This window comes from Schistocerca cancellata, chromosome 2 (assembly GCF_023864275.1).
Source record: "Schistocerca cancellata isolate TAMUIC-IGC-003103 chromosome 2, iqSchCanc2.1, whole genome shotgun sequence".
Classification (NCBI taxonomy): Eukaryota; Metazoa; Arthropoda; class Insecta; order Orthoptera; family Acrididae; genus Schistocerca; species Schistocerca cancellata.
This window is the reverse complement of record NC_064627.1, coordinates 702001869-702019952: the sequence shown is the minus strand read 5'-3', so window position 1 is coordinate 702019952 and position 18084 is coordinate 702001869. Positions and strand designations below refer to the sequence as shown.

The 18084-nt window shown below is 39.6% G+C and overlaps 1 protein-coding gene across 1 annotated transcript in view; it reads right to left on the bottom strand.

The window, feature by feature from the left end:
- LOC126162482 (ribonuclease P protein subunit p40-like) overlaps positions 1 to 17749 on the bottom strand; it is a 265430-nt gene extending 247681 nt beyond the window's left edge. The window contains exon 1 of the mRNA XM_049919026.1: positions 17547 to 17749. Coding sequence (XP_049774983.1) covers positions 17547 to 17669 — 123 coding nt within the window. The 5' untranslated portion in view covers positions 17670 to 17749. The remainder of the gene's footprint in view (positions 1 to 17546) is intronic.
- Positions 17750 to 18084: the final 335 nt, after the last annotated feature.

Below are 18084 nucleotides of genomic sequence, written 5' to 3'. Positions count from 1 at the left end.
AATTTACGTACGACTTGACGTCCTCCACTACAAGCTCACATAACAAGTTTTGTTGAATGCTTTTACGTCTCGCCGTAAAACCCACGGCTTCACCCAGGTACATTTCCTTTTTTCCCCCACTTCTCTTCCACATGTGCACACATTGCAATTGTGGTACATGCAACTGCTGTGGTTAATAACAAGTTGTTGTTGTCATCCATCTTGAAGTTTGACGAAAAATATGACAGTGTAATATCCCATTTTAGCGCCACATCAAAGATTTTTGCCAAATAAATTTGACAAATATTTCATCATATCTTTGATCAAATCTTTGGCAAAGAAATTTGATAGTGTAATACCAGTCTAACATGATAGTATGCATATAAGGTTGTGAAAAGAGAAGTGTACAAGGCACAGAGTGCCTGATAGTACTTTTTTGTGCCAGAGAGGATGTAATACTGTCTGTGTAAATGCAATATATGACTTAATGTTATATGTGAGAATTTTATTCAATTTATTATAGGTATATGGTGCACGTAATATGAGAATGTGGAAGATACGAATTTCAAGATGCAAACTGTAACTGGGTTAAAATGCCTTCCTTGTCCCAACCCTTCCCCACGATATGAAATGGTGCAGCTGCTAACAGGACTAAATGAGTTGAGGTGAAAATAGTGCAAATAATAACATAGAGACTTGGTGGTTGTGTAAATAGTATCACTTGAGTGAAGAATGGGACAGCAAGTGTAAAAAAATTGTAAACAAACCAGTGCTTCTGTTACAGACAGTTTTCCACGGAAATTAGCAGACCAGATTTTTCTTGGAAGGAGGAACTGTAATGGAATGAACTGCACAACTGCTTGGAGCCAAGGCCATAGCACCAGGAAACAGGTACAGATCACCCCCAAGTCATTGTACTGCCTGCTAAGCACCCCTCAAGCAGGAGGAAGATGCTTCATGACACTGTTCTGTGTGCCTCTAAGGAGGTTAAGCAGAGATCCCAGAAGAGGGCTGCGAGGTGCATTCCAACTGGTAACCCCAACAAAGGACAGGTGTCAGGGGGTCAATGTCACTTGTGTATAAAAAAAAAAAAAGTGCTAAGTTGGATGACAAAGAAATTGCTGGATGGTGACTAACTAAATGAGCAACAGTTGAAACTGCCAGCACTGAAGAGAGAAGATTCCTGCTTCAGCTCAGAGACTCGCTACAGGATTAGTCCAGAAGGCACCGGCAGCCCATCTGACCTGGGTCTGACCATTTCAAAGCTGAAGGTATCACTGACCCATAAACCTGGCAAATGTAGTTTAGTGAAGATGAGACCAGAGACTGGTAAGTACAGAGAAGGGTAATGCGAATCACACACCAAGAGGTGTGGACAATTAAGCATAGTGTTAAGCTTTTGCATTCAGCTAGTCTTTAGTCGATGAATATGGGGCAGCCTAGTCAAGTGCTGGGTATCCATGTAGAGTTCTGGATCAGACCAGTTTGTGGTAAGACAACAGAAATGCATGACCTGCATTTTTGCAGGAGAGAGGTGGAAACCATGGCAAAGGGTCCAAGCAGAGGCCCTGCAAATGGTGCCTTGGAACTGGCTATGGAGTAGGAGCTGTAGCAAATGCAAAATAATCAACAATTAGAGTGGAAGTGACCAGTGGCCCAGCAGAGGTCACTAGCCCACTGATTGCGATGGGGAAGACTGACACTCAGCACAGAGTTTGCTGTTCTCTTGGACCTGCCGAGAGCTGAGTGAAGTGCCAACTCAAACCCAGAACAACCAGTGGGGTAAAAACTGATAATTACAAATCAGTAGCTAGCCTCGAACGTCCCACTGACGGAGGTTAAATAAAATGTCATGGCGCAAAGGAAAATCGTAAACCTTACGTAGACTGCGATGAAGAGTAGGCATTTAGAAAAAGAATGGTCTCCCATTTCCAACCTAACCAGATAGTCAGTTGGATAGTCACTGATAGAGGGACGAAAGGCCCTGAGATTCGAGAACACAGCTTAATCAGTGGGCAACCATGCTTTCAAGCAGATTGCAAAGCACACTGGTAGCTCTCAACAGATGTCGGGTTTTTTTCCTGCCTTAAGGTTTGGGGCAATGATAATATCTTGCTACTGAAAAGGGAAAACATTTTCAAGCCAGAAATCACTGAAAATTCTCAGTAGATGGCTTTCAACTAACATTCCGATGTTCGATCACCTGATAATGCAGTCAACCGAGGCCTGAGGCCATATTGCAAGACGAGTCAAAAGCCTACGTCAGTTCCCAGTCAGTCAAAGGTTCATGATATATGTCACCTGTTGGTGGGGATGTCTTCAACTTATCATTTCTGGGTTATAAAGGTAGTAGGGTAAGAAGGGGTCATCAATTCTGTTGTAAAGTGGGTCACAAGGTGTTCAGTAAGAACCGACACATCAGTACAATAACCACCCTAAAGGACGAAGACCCGGAAAAGGTGTTAATCTTTTGCTGCCCAGAAGGCTACAGAGTATGCACCATACTTGGGGGGAAGAGGCACACATTTCCAAGGAAGAGACATAGTGTTCCTAGAATTCCTTCCTTCCGAGCTTAATTTGTGATCCCTAGTGTGACATTGCTTAAAAGTGAGCATGCCAGCCTGTGAAGGAGGCTGCTCGAGACATTGCAGGGCCCCACACCACTCCTAAATAGCTCTTGTAATGTCTATGGTCCATTGCAGGAGAGACTGGCCTTGGAGTGTGCCAGTAGAAAGAGGAATATCAGTTCCAGAGGTGCAAGGATTGCATCAGAGATGTCACCCACAACCTTGTCAATGCAGTTAACAGAGAGGAGACAGAAGTGACAGCAGAGCCACTTCGCTCTGAGCCACTTCGCTCTTCAAAGTGTCCATCGTGGTAATTGGCCCATCTCACACTGACAAAGAAGTGACAGGATCACTGGTAAATGGTCGATGTTGCAAAGGTCGTTCTGGAGCAACCAAAGTAGTGAAGCCGTGAGAGATTGGGGGAAAGAGATTGTAAGGTCGATAGATGAAAAGGTGCCACAAAGGACACTGAAATGGGTAGGAGTACCATTACTGAGGAGGCACGGGTCAAACAAAAGCTGATCAATCAGACAGCCTCTCCCAGACGGAAGTGATACTTCCACATGGGGGCGATGCACATTGAAATCCTCAAGTAGGAGAAAGGGCAGGGGCGTTTTGGATTAAGGTGGTCATCTCAAGGGAAGTAAAAGCCCTGCCACAAAGTACATAAATGTTACAAACAGTGATCACTGGGGTAGTTTGCACTCACACTGCTATTACTTCCAATGTGTTACGGAGGAGAATACACTCGTCGATGGCATCTGTGCGAACCAATAAACAGGCTAGTTCAGCTGCCCTCCCAGCACCAGTACAATTCTGACAGAATGCACAGTAACCACAAGGCATTAGGGAATGGTCATCAATCGAGTAAGTTTCTTGTGGGGTGATGCAGACTGTAGAATAAAAGGAAATTAACTGTTGCAGTTCTGCCCAGTGACAGTGGTATCCATTACAATTCCATTGGATCATCAAATTGAGGATGTTCTGGTTAGGTGTCACGAGGCTAAAAGGCGGGATAATATCACTGAATATTTGCTCATAATCCAATGGTGTCAAGAGGCTAAAAGGCGAGATAATATCATTGAATATTTGCTCATAATCCAATTGTGTGTGTGTGTGTGTGTGTGTGTGTGTGTGTGTGTGTGTGTGTGTGTGTGTGGGCGCGCGCACGCGCGCGCGCGTGCGCGCTTGATGCCTCTGGGGTCACCACAGTAGCCTTCTTCCAATTCTTATACTTTTCTTCCCCAACATTATTTGCAACATTTGGTGGCCGCGATTCTTGTGAGAGGTTTGTCCACTGTAGGCACGGACGACACAGATCAGTAGGCAGCTCTAAGACCCACAGGTCATGGTTATTTTAGCTGGTGGCTAGTGTCGGGCCTCTGATATGTGGGTTTCCAGGAACAGGGGTCCTGAGAGGGAGCTCTGTCATGGATATATGCTGCAGGAGGAAGTTTCTCTGGCTGGGTGTGGGAAATGGTTCCCAAAGATGGTGTCACTGGAACCATGAAAGTAGAGGGTGGTAGTGTATCTGGTTTGCAAAAATTGAGGTGGGCAGGTGGGTCAAATGACATCAGTAACTTTAGCATAATTGGTCATCATATCAACAGGATGCAGGTGTTCATACTTTTTCTTGCCTTGGTATATGACAGGCGGTCAAGTGATACATAGTCCTATATTTTCTTGTCTTTTCAAATACTGGGCAAACAGTTGAACATGAAGAACTGTGTTCAGTACAACTGCCACGCAAAAGCAGTTCTTCACAAGGATGACCTTCATGGGGTAATCATCCACAGTTTCTGCATTTTGAGTTTGCCGTACAGCAGGATGACATGTCCAAAGTGTAAACATCTGAAATACCTAATGGTGGCAGGACGTAAGTTCTCAGTGCATACTTGTACATTGTAATTAACTTTTTCTTGGATGGCATTTCCTGCAAATGCTGAAATGGAAGCACCTCTATCTGTTTGGTTATCCTTGGGACCTTTTGTACACATTGGACAAAATGCCCGGTTAAAATATTGGACATCACAGGGAGTGGACAGACAGTATTGTTCTACAGGTTCATACAAGTAATCTCTTACTGGAAATATTTAGATGTAGACCAAGTTGTTTGTGATGTGACTGCATGACAGGTGACATCAATCTACTGCTACATCTACATTCATATCTAACAAAGAATAGTGATGTGCATGACACACAGTATTTAGCATTGCACCCCATGTCAGGGTTTCTTCCCATTCCAATCATACATGGAGCATGAGAAGAATGCACTTTAATTAATCCAATCTTGTCTTTGCTGTCCCTGCAGGATTGACACATAAGGGGCTGAAGTATATTTCTTCACCTAACACTAGCTCATCAAGCCTTGTATGTAAGCACTCAAAGGATAACTTCCACCAATCTTCGAGAGTCTGGCAATTCAGATTTTTCAGCATTTATGTGACACTCTTACATAAGTGAAACAAACTTTTAACAATTTGTGGTACCATTCCTTGAATAAAATCAATATGCCCATTAGTTCTATCTGGTATGGGTCCCACAAACTTGAGCAGTGTTATTCTATCACTTTTCGGGTGTGCATCTAGGACATTGTTATTTCTTCTTCTGATGCTTTGTCTGATAATCATACAGCCATCTTCAAGGTGAGTCTGTGATAGAAATAAAATCACTTGATACAATAATAAAACCACTTGACACAATACTGTGGAGTAAATGCGTATATGTCAAAAATAAAGACTGTCAGCAACAAGAGTATGTCACAGATAAAACCTTACGCATCTCAGAATAAAATATACAAAGAGCTGAGTCAGCGAATGCACAGAGCTAATGAATTCCATGGTTAATTATTAAAATATTTTGTATGTGTTGAAACACTAGGCAGCAAAGATTCTAACTGTAAGTCCTCTGAGAGTGTAGATGTGAATGAGCACTTTCCATAATTTGTTGAGCTGTAAACCCTCAGCCTGGTTGTGCAGGTTGTCTGCTAACTGCATTTCCACAGCTGACTTGACCAATGAATGCCAGTAGGATGAGGCTTAACTTTCTCATAATCCACTGAATGGCCAATGGAAAAACAGTGTTCAGCCACTGCAGATTTGTTAGGCTGTAGCAGGTGGGTGTGTCACTGGTGTCCAATGTGCCATTCTTGTAGAGTGTGTACTTTTTGTCCTATGTAGCTTTTACCACACTGGCAATGAATTTCATAAATACCCGTGTTTAAAAGCAGATCAATCTAGAAGAGTTGCGGCCTTCACCAGTGGGCAGAAGATCACATTCATTTTATGCTTTTTCATTTTTCTGACAATTTTAAAGAAACATCTCCCACACCCAACATAAATGTCATAGACTATACATCAATTTATTCTTGCTCTTCCTTTGGTCAGTCTAGTGTTTCTGCTTGCATGGTTCTCTTAATTTGATGATCCAACAGAATGTACTAGTTCATCCTGTAGGCTATCAGCTTAACTCTTCATAGTCTCCAGGTATTAAAGTATGCTCACGGTTTGTGAAGGATGGTGGCAATTCAATCATTGTGGTCAGGGCTACTGTACATGCAATGCATTAGAAATCCATCCTCCTCATGTTGAACTAAAGACATCCAAAATTGATACACAGCCATCCATTTCCCATTCCATGGCATCTCTGACATTTCCATGACTGGAGTAAAGATGCTCAAGAAATTCCATCAATTTATCCTCGCCATGGTGACAAGCTACAAATATGTCAGTGAGACATCTCCAGAACATCATCTGTTTTAAAAAGCAGAGTTGAACACCTTTTTTTAAAAAAAAAATCTTTCATGATTAAATTAAATACCATGAGTCTGAGATGGGTACCCATGACAATACCATTGATCTGTTCAAAATATCAGTTACCAAAACAAGGTAAGTGGAGGTTAGTGCATGATACTTGAATAATGCAGTTATGTCTTCCTCAAGCTTGCAGCTAATCAAGGACAGAATTAGTAATAGGTAGAGTTCAGTAAATAAGAAGACGATGTCAAAACTAACCAGTAAATCAGAGTTGTTTCATAATAACCCATAAAAAGTCCCAATAATGATATTTAGTCAATCACTAAGCAGTGGCATGTAAGTTACTCACTGTTGGTTTAGTATCGGTTCTAAGGATGGTTTATGACTTCCATTTTGTTCTAAACCACTTTTTTGTTTCTGTATAACTTTGTGGACCTTGGGAAGACCATATAATCAGGGAGGCACAGAGCTGCATCCCTTCAGACTGTTGGTGACCACCTTGGGTAGCAGCTCTAGTCCAGAAGTGAAGTAGTTTTCATTTGAGCACGTGACATGGGGTCCTTGGCAACTTTATATTGTGTGCTCAAATAAGTTGTATGTCTTCTCTATGTAGATGTCTCTTGGTAGCAAAAAAGGTGAATTACCTTCATCTGCAGGAAGAACCAATGTTTGGAATCATTATAGAGATTACAAAAGGAAGCTATCACAGATGAGGCTATGTTACCATTTTGCTGACAGGATCTTGCTAGTGCCTGCCATGCTCTACACCTTATTTTTTTCATCAGTGTCGCCACAAAGTTTTTTGGAGGCTTTTTCAATTCCTCCAATAAAACACGTTAATGATAAGGGCTTCAGTGTAGGAGAAAAATTCAAGGACTTTCCTAAAACAATCATTTTCATGTTTCTTAAGATCCCTATTTGTTAAATTAAGAACAGAAAATTTAAAACATATTTCTTGCTGTGGCAGATTAGCCAGGTGGTTAAACTTTGCAACTTGCACTGTGTTGTAGCTTTGATGGATCCAGTCTGATTTTACGAAAATTATACCTTCAGCACACTCCCAGGAAGCAGAAGCGAGACCAGCTGCTACACAGGCATGTACGTGACACAGTTCTTCTGAGATCAAATCCAAGCTTTGATGTAAGATCAGATGCAAAAGTGTTTTGTAGGCAGTCTCCTTCACTGACTGCATTTTCCCAGTACCTTGCCAATGAACTGAAGTCTGCCACCTGCTGATTGTGAGCCTATGTGATCATTTCATTTCATATCCATTAAAATTGTTACAGTCACATATCTGTGAGTTAAATGATTCTGATGTGACTCATTGTTATTACTGCTACATATGTTACTATTCTGTATTTTGAGCAGTTGCACAATTTTACTTTTGTGTATATTTAACGCAAATTCTAAATCTTTGCAAAACTTCAAAATCTTATCGCTATCTGTCTTGACAATTGGACAGCTCTTTTCAGGCAGTATTTCATAATGGACAACTGTATCCCCTGCAAAAATCTGAGGTGGTTATTAATGTTGTCTACATCATCAATACACAACATGTACAGTATGGGTCCCAATACACTTCCTTTGGACACATCTGAAATTACTTCTACTTCTATTCCTATTTACAATTATTTATCCTAGACAACACAGAAGGTCCACCATACAAAGAAATCCTCAACCCAGTCACAAATTTCACTTGATATCCACATGTTATTTTTATTAATAAATCATGATGTGGCATAGAGTCTAATGCCTTCCAGTAATCAAGAAATACAGCATTCACCTGATTCCCTCAATCCATAGCTTTCAGAATCTGATGTGAAAAGCAAAAATCATAAGTTGGGTTACATGTCACCCACATTTTTTGAACACACGCTGGTTGGCATCTTTTGATAAGATTACGCTATGACTGCCATTACAGACTTCAGATGCTGCCCATTTGACAGCCAAACGCATTTCATTCAGAATCTCCCATCTACAGTTCTACACTTTATTTTACACCTATTAAGTAGCAGCTCTGTTTCTTTACGGTGACTATTGAGCACAAGATCCCACCCATAATGGACTGTTGTTCTAAGTAAAATCAGACAATGGAAACTCCAGGTTGGAATACCGACAACAAAGAAGGACATAGATTGTTAATCGCAGCAAAGATGACCCGTTTAGTTGAAGACAGGCACAGGCTGCCAATGGCAGCGGTTTTGTGTGCGTGAGGTGTGCTTGCTTGTGTGATTGTGGACGTGTATTTTGCTGAACAAGGCTATGGCAAAAGGCTATAATGTGTACAGTCTTTCCATTGTGCTTGTCTGCAACTCAATGAGTCATCTTTACAGTGAGTAGCCATCTATTCTTCTCCTAATATTGTTCTAGGTACATACCTGCCCAGTGCTTGGTTGCCATTCTTTTAAAGTTGAGCAATAATTTCCCTACATGCACCTGCCGTGAAGTTAATGGTCTGTTATCTTTGTCATATGATATGGCTTTCACATTATCCAATTTACAGAGCACGCAACTCTTTCTATTTGTTTTACTGGCCCTTTGCACTTTGATAATGAGTTTTCATTCTACCTCATGGTTACTGATAACATTTCCATACCGACATCCTCAAATAGGTCTGGTCTGTTTGTTGCCAGCAGACCCAATAAAATCCCATCATGAGCAGGTTTATGCACTATCTGTTAAACGAGTTTAACTGCATAGCTTCAAACTCTGAGACTTTATAATGCTTTGCCAAGTGAGCATTGTGATTTCAATTGTTTAAGGGGGTGGGGTGCCCCACATATCTTTGGTGTGTCTGGTACATTACTCTCAGTAGTTCACCCAATCACATCCATGTGTGATTAACCCACTCAAGTGACTCCTGAAGCCCTGCATTTACACATTCACCAGAAAACTTCAGCCAGATTGTCATATCACTCAAAGAGTGATAAAATCTTTATTACACAAATTACATCTTTCCATCGTACCCACTACATATCTGCACGGACTTATAGTGTGTGAATACATGATAGGAAAGAGGTTGAATATTTTGTTAGGCCTAATGAGATTTGAAGCATAATTAAGGAGCGTACACAGGTGCAAGACATGCAGCTCATGAGATGATGTAAATGGAAGAAAAAATTTCACTGTAAACTTGAATAAACATTACATCAATTTACTCCTCTACTCACAAACTGTTAAGTGTAGAGGAAAGTGTGCAATGTTCACTGTTTATTAATTTATAATCTCTGTAGATAAAAGTTACAAGTGTTAGCCACACAGCAAAGTACTTGCCCTTTTGCAGTGAAATTGTGAAGTGTAATACTTGTACTTTATAGTACCATACATACTACTCTAGACAAAACAGTGACACCATGCATAAAATCACATAAAAAACAAATGACTATAAATGTCTGTGTAAGGAAGAAATTTGACTTAACCTATCTTGTGCTGAAATATGAGATTAAAAATAGCTTTCCATCTATGCTCAAGCAGCTCACGAGCTGCTGAGTTTGCAAGTGTGTTTGCTCTTTTACAGAATATCTTACAGCTACAATTATTAATTTTTCTGAACCCTTACCAGATTTTCCCCATCTGACATCTATAGTAGAAGTAAGGCAACATGAATGACAACCCCCTGAAACCCTTAAAACACTGAGTTGCATGGTAAGTTGCGGGAAAGCCACCACCAGAGACCTGAATTACGGTGGAAAGCTGGTAAGATCTGTATGCCACAGGCAACACACCACATGATAACTTTTTGAGACAATTATATGAAATTACCTGGACTAAGTATTCAGTACTACTTCACCAACTAACAACCAAATCGTCACCTTTCAATCTAACATAGGATTTGGGCTATGCTAAAGGGCAGTATTCCACCACAACTAAGATTTCATTTTTATATTCATTGGCTTCACTCAGATATGAATTGTCACCTCTCGACTTACCTTATAAGCACATTTTACAGTTCAGCCTGTTAACACAATATACATTCCGAAAAATGTCACAAGCCACATAATTACTAATAGGCTGAAGCCGAAATGTGGTTTTGATAAATTTAGTGGATCCAACTATCCCACACAAAGTTATAGCCAGAACACCAACTTTCAGTTAGATTATGCCATCTGTGGACTTTCATGCAGGAAAAAACCTGAGGCCATAATAAACAATTAAATGTTGACAAAGAAACTATTAAATATGATCCTAAATGTCACTGTATTACCTCATCCTCCATTTAGTACAAGAAGTTTCAAATTTATGTCATTATCCAATAGGGTGGTTTTCATTATTTACACAGACAATGAGGACGGTGTGTCATGAGTCTGGTAAAATTTGAATCTTATTACAAAATAATAATTTAAAAGTGTTTGTATTTGCATTACTGTTCTCCAATATAATCTATCAAGACACTGAAAAAGAGAGAGAGCTGTGGCTCAAGCAAAGCACACTACCAATGCCAGCAGTGCCTCTGGAATATGTGGGTTGGTATCAAGTCACTTTTGTCGAATCACTTGGAGGATAACTTCTGGTAACCAACAAAAGGCAATAAGAGAGATCACATATCTTATGTCAAAGCGGTAGGTGGATCAAAACAAAATGTCCAGACACTCTGTGACCAAAATGGTACTGAAACAGAGGATGACAGACTAAAGGCCGAAATACTAAATGTCTTTTTCCAAAGTTGTTTCACAGAGGAAGATTGCACTGTAGTTCCTTCTCTAGATCGTCGCACAGATGACGAAATGGTAGATATCGAAATAGACGACAGAGGGATAGAGAAACAATTAAAATCGCTCAAAAGAGGAAAGGCCTCTGGACCTGATGGGATACCAGTTCAATTTTACACAGAGTACGCGAAGGAACTTGCCCCCCTTCTTGCAGCGGTGTACCGTAGGTCTCTAGAAGAGCGTAGCATTCCAAAGGATTGGAAAAGGGCACAGGTCATCCCCGTTTTCAAGAAGGGACGTCGAACAGATGTGCAGAACTATAGACCTATATATCTAACGTCGATCAGTTGTAGAATTTTGGAACACGTATTGTGTTTGAGTATAATGACTTTTCTGGAGAGTAGAAATCTACTCTGTAGGAATCAGCATGGGTTTCGAAAAAGATGGTCATGTGAAACCCAGCTCGCGCTATTCGTCCACGAGACCCAGAGGGCCATAGACACGGGTTCACAGGTAGATGCCGTGTTTCTTGACTTCCGCAAGGCGTTCTACACAGTTCCCCACAGTCGTTTAATGAACAAAGTAAGAGCATATGGACTATCAGACCAATTGTGTGATTGGATTGAGGAGTTCCTAGATAACAGGACGCAGCATGTCATTCTCAATGGAGAGAAGTCTTCCGAAGTAAGAGTGATTTCTGGTGTGCCGCAGGGGAGTGTCATAGGACCGTTGCTATTCACAATATACATAAATGACCTGGTGGATGACATCGGAAGTTCACTGAGGCTTTTTGCAGATGATGCTGTGGTGTATCGAGAGGTTGTAACAATGGAAAATTGTACTGAAATGCAGGAGGATCTGCAGCGAATTGACGCATGGTGCAGGGAATGGCAATTGAATCTCAATGTAGACAAGTGTAATGTGCTGTGAATACACAGAAAGATAGATCCTTTATCATTTAGCTACAAAATAGCAGGTCAGCAACTGGAAGCAGTTAATACCATAAATTATCTGGGAGTACGCATTAGGAGTGATTTAAAATGGAATGATCATATAATGCTGATCGTCGGTAAAGTAGATGCCAGACTGAGATTCATTGGAAGAATCCTAAGGAAATGCAATCCGAAAACAAAGGAAGTAGGTTACAGTACGCTTGTTCGCCCACTGCTTGAATACTGCTCAGCAGTGTAGGATCCGTACCAGATAGGGTTGATAGAAGATATAGAGAAGATCCAATGGAGAGCAGCGTGCTTCGTTACAGGATCATTTAGTAATCGCGAAAGCGTTACGGAGATGATTGATAAACTCCAGTGGAAGACTCTGCAGGAGAGACGCTCAGTAGCTCGGTACGGGCTTTTGTCAAAGTTTCGAGAACATACCTTCACCGAAGAGTCAAGCAGTATATTGCTCCCTCCTACGTATATCTCGCGAAGAGACCATGAGGATAAAATCAGAGAGATTAGAGCCCACACAGAGGCATACCGACAATCCTCCTTTCCACGAACAATACGAGACTGGAATAGAAGGGAGAACCGATAGAGGTACTCAAGGTACCCTCCGCCACACACCGTCAGGTGGCTTGCGGAGTATGGATGTAGATGTAGTGCTGAAATCGAAACTATTCAATATTCTATAGACTGATCTAAATCACAACAATGAGCTATCCTGAACATTCGACTTCTTCCAGGTCCATCACCATAATTGGTTCTGAAAAGGTTGGACCTACTCAAAACACAATGAGACAATCTACACAGCTCGTAAGTCTCTACAACTGCTTGGTTAAAAAAAAAAAAAAATCCTATTTATATATGTTGATTGCCAAATCATATTAAATTTATATCTTCTATTACAAATGAGAAGACCTCTGCAGATTTTCATTACATTTCACCAGCTTGTCTTTTTGATTAGTAAAATGCTTTATTACTTCCTTCCATTACTAAATTCTCTATTACTTCCAATGTGCACAGGATATATCCAACAATCTGCGTTCTTTTTCTGTTGCAGTTTTTGTGCATCTGAAGCTGAGAAAAGTTTTAAGATGGAGAACGATTTATGCATATCACAATAAAATAAGTTAAACTATCAAAGAAAACAAACCTTTTCGAATATCATGCATCAAATAGCAAAGACGTTGACGTACCCGAAATAAATGGATAAAGATCTGAACCTCAAAGAAGAAGAATGAAAAAAGTCAGATCACCATGAAATGGCACCCTGGTTATCACAGGCAGAAACCTGATCTGTTTCTGTCTGGCCTCAAAAGCAGAACTAAGTGTTAGTAATAATGAAATTCGCTACATCAAATATTACACTGAGTGGAGGAATGGAAGGAACAGAACAGGGGAAGATGAGCAATCCTCAGACAAATGGGAAGACAAGGTGAAAAAAAGAAAGAAAAAATTGTTAGCTTTGGCCTTTAATGCCATCAACAATGCAACTATTCATACCACTACACAATCAATATGGTAATTATGACATCATACATTCAGACATATTTTAATTATTAAGGATTGGGATTCTTGCATGAAAAACGAGGTTTCGGAAGGAAAATTCTTGTTATGAATGGCATCAAACACACAAAAAGCTTAAAAAAGCAAGACTGCCTTGGGTAAATAGGAATTTTCAGTGGGAACATAAATATGTCTAAAATTTTTAATGGACAAATAAATAAATAAATAAAAAAGAGTGAGAACAAGAAACAAGTCAGGCTATCATGACACATCTATTGGCTTCATGAACTCACAACTTAAGCTAAACATTAAACTACACTACAGATCAAGCTACCATCACAAACATCATTAAAAAAAAAATAGTGCTGATGGAGACGTAAGTATTCATCACAGAATGACGTAACACTGCAAATTTCAGTATATATGGCAAAGCCATGACACACACAGGAAGAGAGAGAAACAGCAGGGGAAAAATGCAGAGAGGAATATGAGATAAAATTGCCTAAGGAAGGTACAAACAGCAAGAGTAGTACAATAAAAATACGAAAAACCTGGATATAAATAGGAAGAATTTTATGGAGGAGAAGAGGAAGTAAACAAGTAAATACAGAGAGATCTGTAACTGCAAGGGGAGTGGGGTGGGGTAGGATTACAGTGTGAGCAGAATGGCAGTTTCCACTTGTCAGGTGGCAGAGATTGGAAAATGCTTGTAGTATAAAAATAGTAAGAAGATCTACATCACACAAGCCATGACGGAAATATTAACATGCAATGACCACTAACCGAACCTCTAATTAGTCTCTGTCCTCCTGTGTCCCTCATCATACCACTGCTCCTCCACATACCTCTTGTTTTACAGCCTTATACTTTCCAGTCCTCCTCTACTGTACTTTGAAGTGAGCAAACAAATCACAGTATGCTTGTTAATCTTAAGTGCTGTGAACCACAGACATAAGAACAATATTGAAAATGGGATTAAATGGGCTTTTGCAAACATCTCCTCAGATGAATTTTACTCTCAATAGATGTGAAAAATTAAGGTTACAAACAGTTACAAAACTAAAGGAGTGGAACATGAGAAATAAACAGGAGAGATCTTCAAGGGAAATGGGAATGCAGTGTCAAGACAAGAGGACAGGATTCAAAAATGAGAAAAGAAGAAAGGCTGGGTTAGTTTAGCAGGAGAGAGTCCAGTGGGCGTCTTTCAGAAAAGTTAGTATTTGGGGTGGGGGGAGGGGAGAGAACCACATGTCACAGGTACTGAAGCAGCTGTTGAAACCATTGGTACTGAGATGATTGCTGCCTGCCACATGAAGCACTTACTACTTCAACCTGATAAAGATAGCTGCAGTGAGGTATTATCAATTCAGTTCAAGATTTTAATATTATGGCAGGTAGAAGAAACTATCACTCAATAGCGGCAATGATTGTTTTAATCTTGCTTCTTAGCAGCTGCAATGTTTGCTGCCACTGTGAGTTAATAATGACTATCAAAGGACTGGGATCCATGAAAAGTTGTAAACGATGATTTTGTGAAAGTTACTGCCTGGTTCTGCACAGGTGAGCTAGCTTTAAACTTTGAAGGGAAAAAAACTAGTTTTGTACTGTTGATAATATCCCACCTCCTGTTCAACTAGTATACCAACTATAAATAATGAAGAAAGTAGAAAATAGTAAATTCTTAGGTGTGCATATTGATGAAGACAAACTAGACAAATCATATACTGCAGACTTGCTAAAACATTTAAGTTCAGATAATTTTGCCATAAAAATAACAACATATTTTCACTCAGTGATGTGTTGTGGGAATATTCTGTGGTAACTCCTCACTTAGGCAAAGTATTCATTACATAAAATAAGAGAATTAGAATCATGTGTGGAGTTCATGCCCATACATCCTGCAGGTGTCTGTTTATGCAGCTGGGAATATTAATCACAGCCTCACAGTACAATTATTCACTTATGAAATCTGTTTCAAAAATCTCTCTTAAGTATGATGCCAACAGATATTCTCCTAGCACAATGGTAGAAGGAAAAATGATCTGCATTATCCTTTAATGGATCTAACTGTGACAAGCAAGCGGCAAATTGCACGGCTATAAAACTCTTCAACAACCTATCCATGGAAATAAAATGTCTGCTAGTTATAAATCATCCTATACAACAGAGGAATTTTTTGTTTTATATTTGTGTTCTGTTCTGTTGACACGTCCCACATCATAAAGTTTAACATGAATCCTCATCTATGAAACAAGAAAGTAACTGTGTACCCAAAAATTACAATGATGAAATCATATTTGGTTTCCATCTGGGAGGCTGCACTGAAATTCTGATAGATTTCTATGTCACCATCATCATCATCATCAGCAGCAGCAGCAGCAGCAGCAGCAGCAGCAGCAGCAGCACCTGGCAGAGTCTTTGCCATAAGGATGATGAAAGTGACATAGTGACACTCATCGAAACATAGCAGGATTTCAATACAGCAATCCAGATGGCTTCACATGAGGATGATGACAGATACAGCAAAATTGTGGAATTTCAACACAGCCACCCAGATGGAAGCCCAAGAATATTTTATCAGCATTATACGCTGGCAAAGTCTACACTTACAATCATTTCAACATTTTATGATTTCTGCCACAGCTCATAATTGGGAATTCACCATTTTTATTACAGTTACATACAGTTTTTGATTCATCCTTCAATTTAATTTTTGTGTGTGGTAAGTGTTTATTTCACATCTAATGACACAGTGTGTGAACTTAAAGTAATTTTAACTTTTGGTTACAGCTTTTCTTCTGAATTGTGTACAGGTTTCCTTTCTTACTATGTGTTAAACTTTCCCAAATATCAGATGCTGCTTAATTTCATCTCTGTTTGCTTTTCACGAAAATATGACTTCAGTGTTTTTCTCCGCATAGTGTGAATGAATTATGGAGTATGTTTCTGTTCTACACATTTTTATCTTTACAACTGAATGTACCTGCTTCGTACATTTTATCATAACCTTTTGACCATCACGGTCAGATTAACCATTTTCTAACATTCTTAATTACATCTAAAAAAAACTAAAGGGACAGAGATCTAAACAGAAGCTTTTAATGGCTGTCGCAGTGTTCAACCTGTACTGGAATTTTAACTGTGAAGGGGGAGGGGAGGGAACTTTATAAATGTTCAGCATGTAGCAATATTTAGAAATTAATTTGCGATTTGAATGTAAAATAACTCGTTTCAAATCATTACAATTTATCACGCAAATGACCCCTGGAGCATTAAATTAACGAAATAAAAAACTTGAAAAATACAGTATGAAAGATAAATGTATGTACAATGAATCCCTGATTTAAGCCTAATCATATTCACATTTTTGCTGTTTGGAAAGACTTAAAGCAATCCTTTTTGAGGCTATCGACGTACAGTATTTACTAGCTTGTGTATTAAAATCAGGTCCACCGTTTTATCACTAGTTTCGAAGAACTGACTGACACAATCTTCATTAGTCTACACCTCCCCTTTTCATTTACTAACTCTAGAATAGCATGAAAATGGCTTATAGCCATCTAGATGTATCTGATAGACTTAAGTTGTTATCAAGTCATGCTCTGCTAATTATATTCGACTTTCCGTCCCTCTCCCACATCCATATAGTTATGTTCGACGTTCCAGCTTGTGTGTATGTAACTCTCGCCCATTGCTTCGCTCAAACCGAATATTTTTTTCCTAAGTTATTAGCATTTGTTTCAACAGATTACACGTTTACTCTATAATCTGCTACTCAGGCGGGCTTTCAACAAAATCAAAATCAACAGATGATGATCACAGCCTTTTGGTGATTGCATGCGTGTGGAAATTACTCACACAACATTTTTAATCAGACTCATTCACATGCAGCGTGAAGCAAAAGAATAACGATACGTAGAGAATCAAGAAGATCAGAACTTCACTACCTAAATAAGAATATAGAAACTTCTGGGTGAATTAACATTTTGGTGATCATACAACGCTGACTTCAAAATTTCACTCCGAACTGCATCCGCGGATGTAAGCAACTTTAACACGGACAAATCAATCTGTAAGTTGTAATTCAATTCAGATGTGTGGCTGAACACCTCCAGACGGAACAACAAAAATAACATTGTTCCATACCATATGATTAAAATGGTGAGATGACACAATAGCGTCGGATTTTTCCGCATCTTCTTCCTTCAGTACCTTGCTTGAAAGTTTACTACAAGGAGAAGAGAAAGACCAAATTTCTGGAGATAACATTCTCACTGCCTCCCATGCTTCAGTGCACACAATAACAAACCTGAAACGACGAAGTCGCCAATGATTTTATTACATTTGTTTTGATGTGAAATTTCAAAGCAGTTACAGCGCGCAAAAACGCAAGAACTTTGTCAAAGGATGTTCAATAGATCACCAACAGATATCTCTCTGGCAGCCTGGAAAACACTACAATTTGTCTGCGCACGTGTAATCTGTGCTCACAAATCGTTGCGTGAGTTCAGAAAATTTGCACAAAAATGGAACATACAACTTTCAGCAAATTTATTCAAGTCTCTGAGCGAAAAAGATATCTGGTCAGAAAAGTTACAAGTTAAGTACACAAGCTACGATTTGCAGGATAGCAAAGCAAAAGAGGACACAATTAAGTGCGTTTTCATATGTTCCTTACCAACCA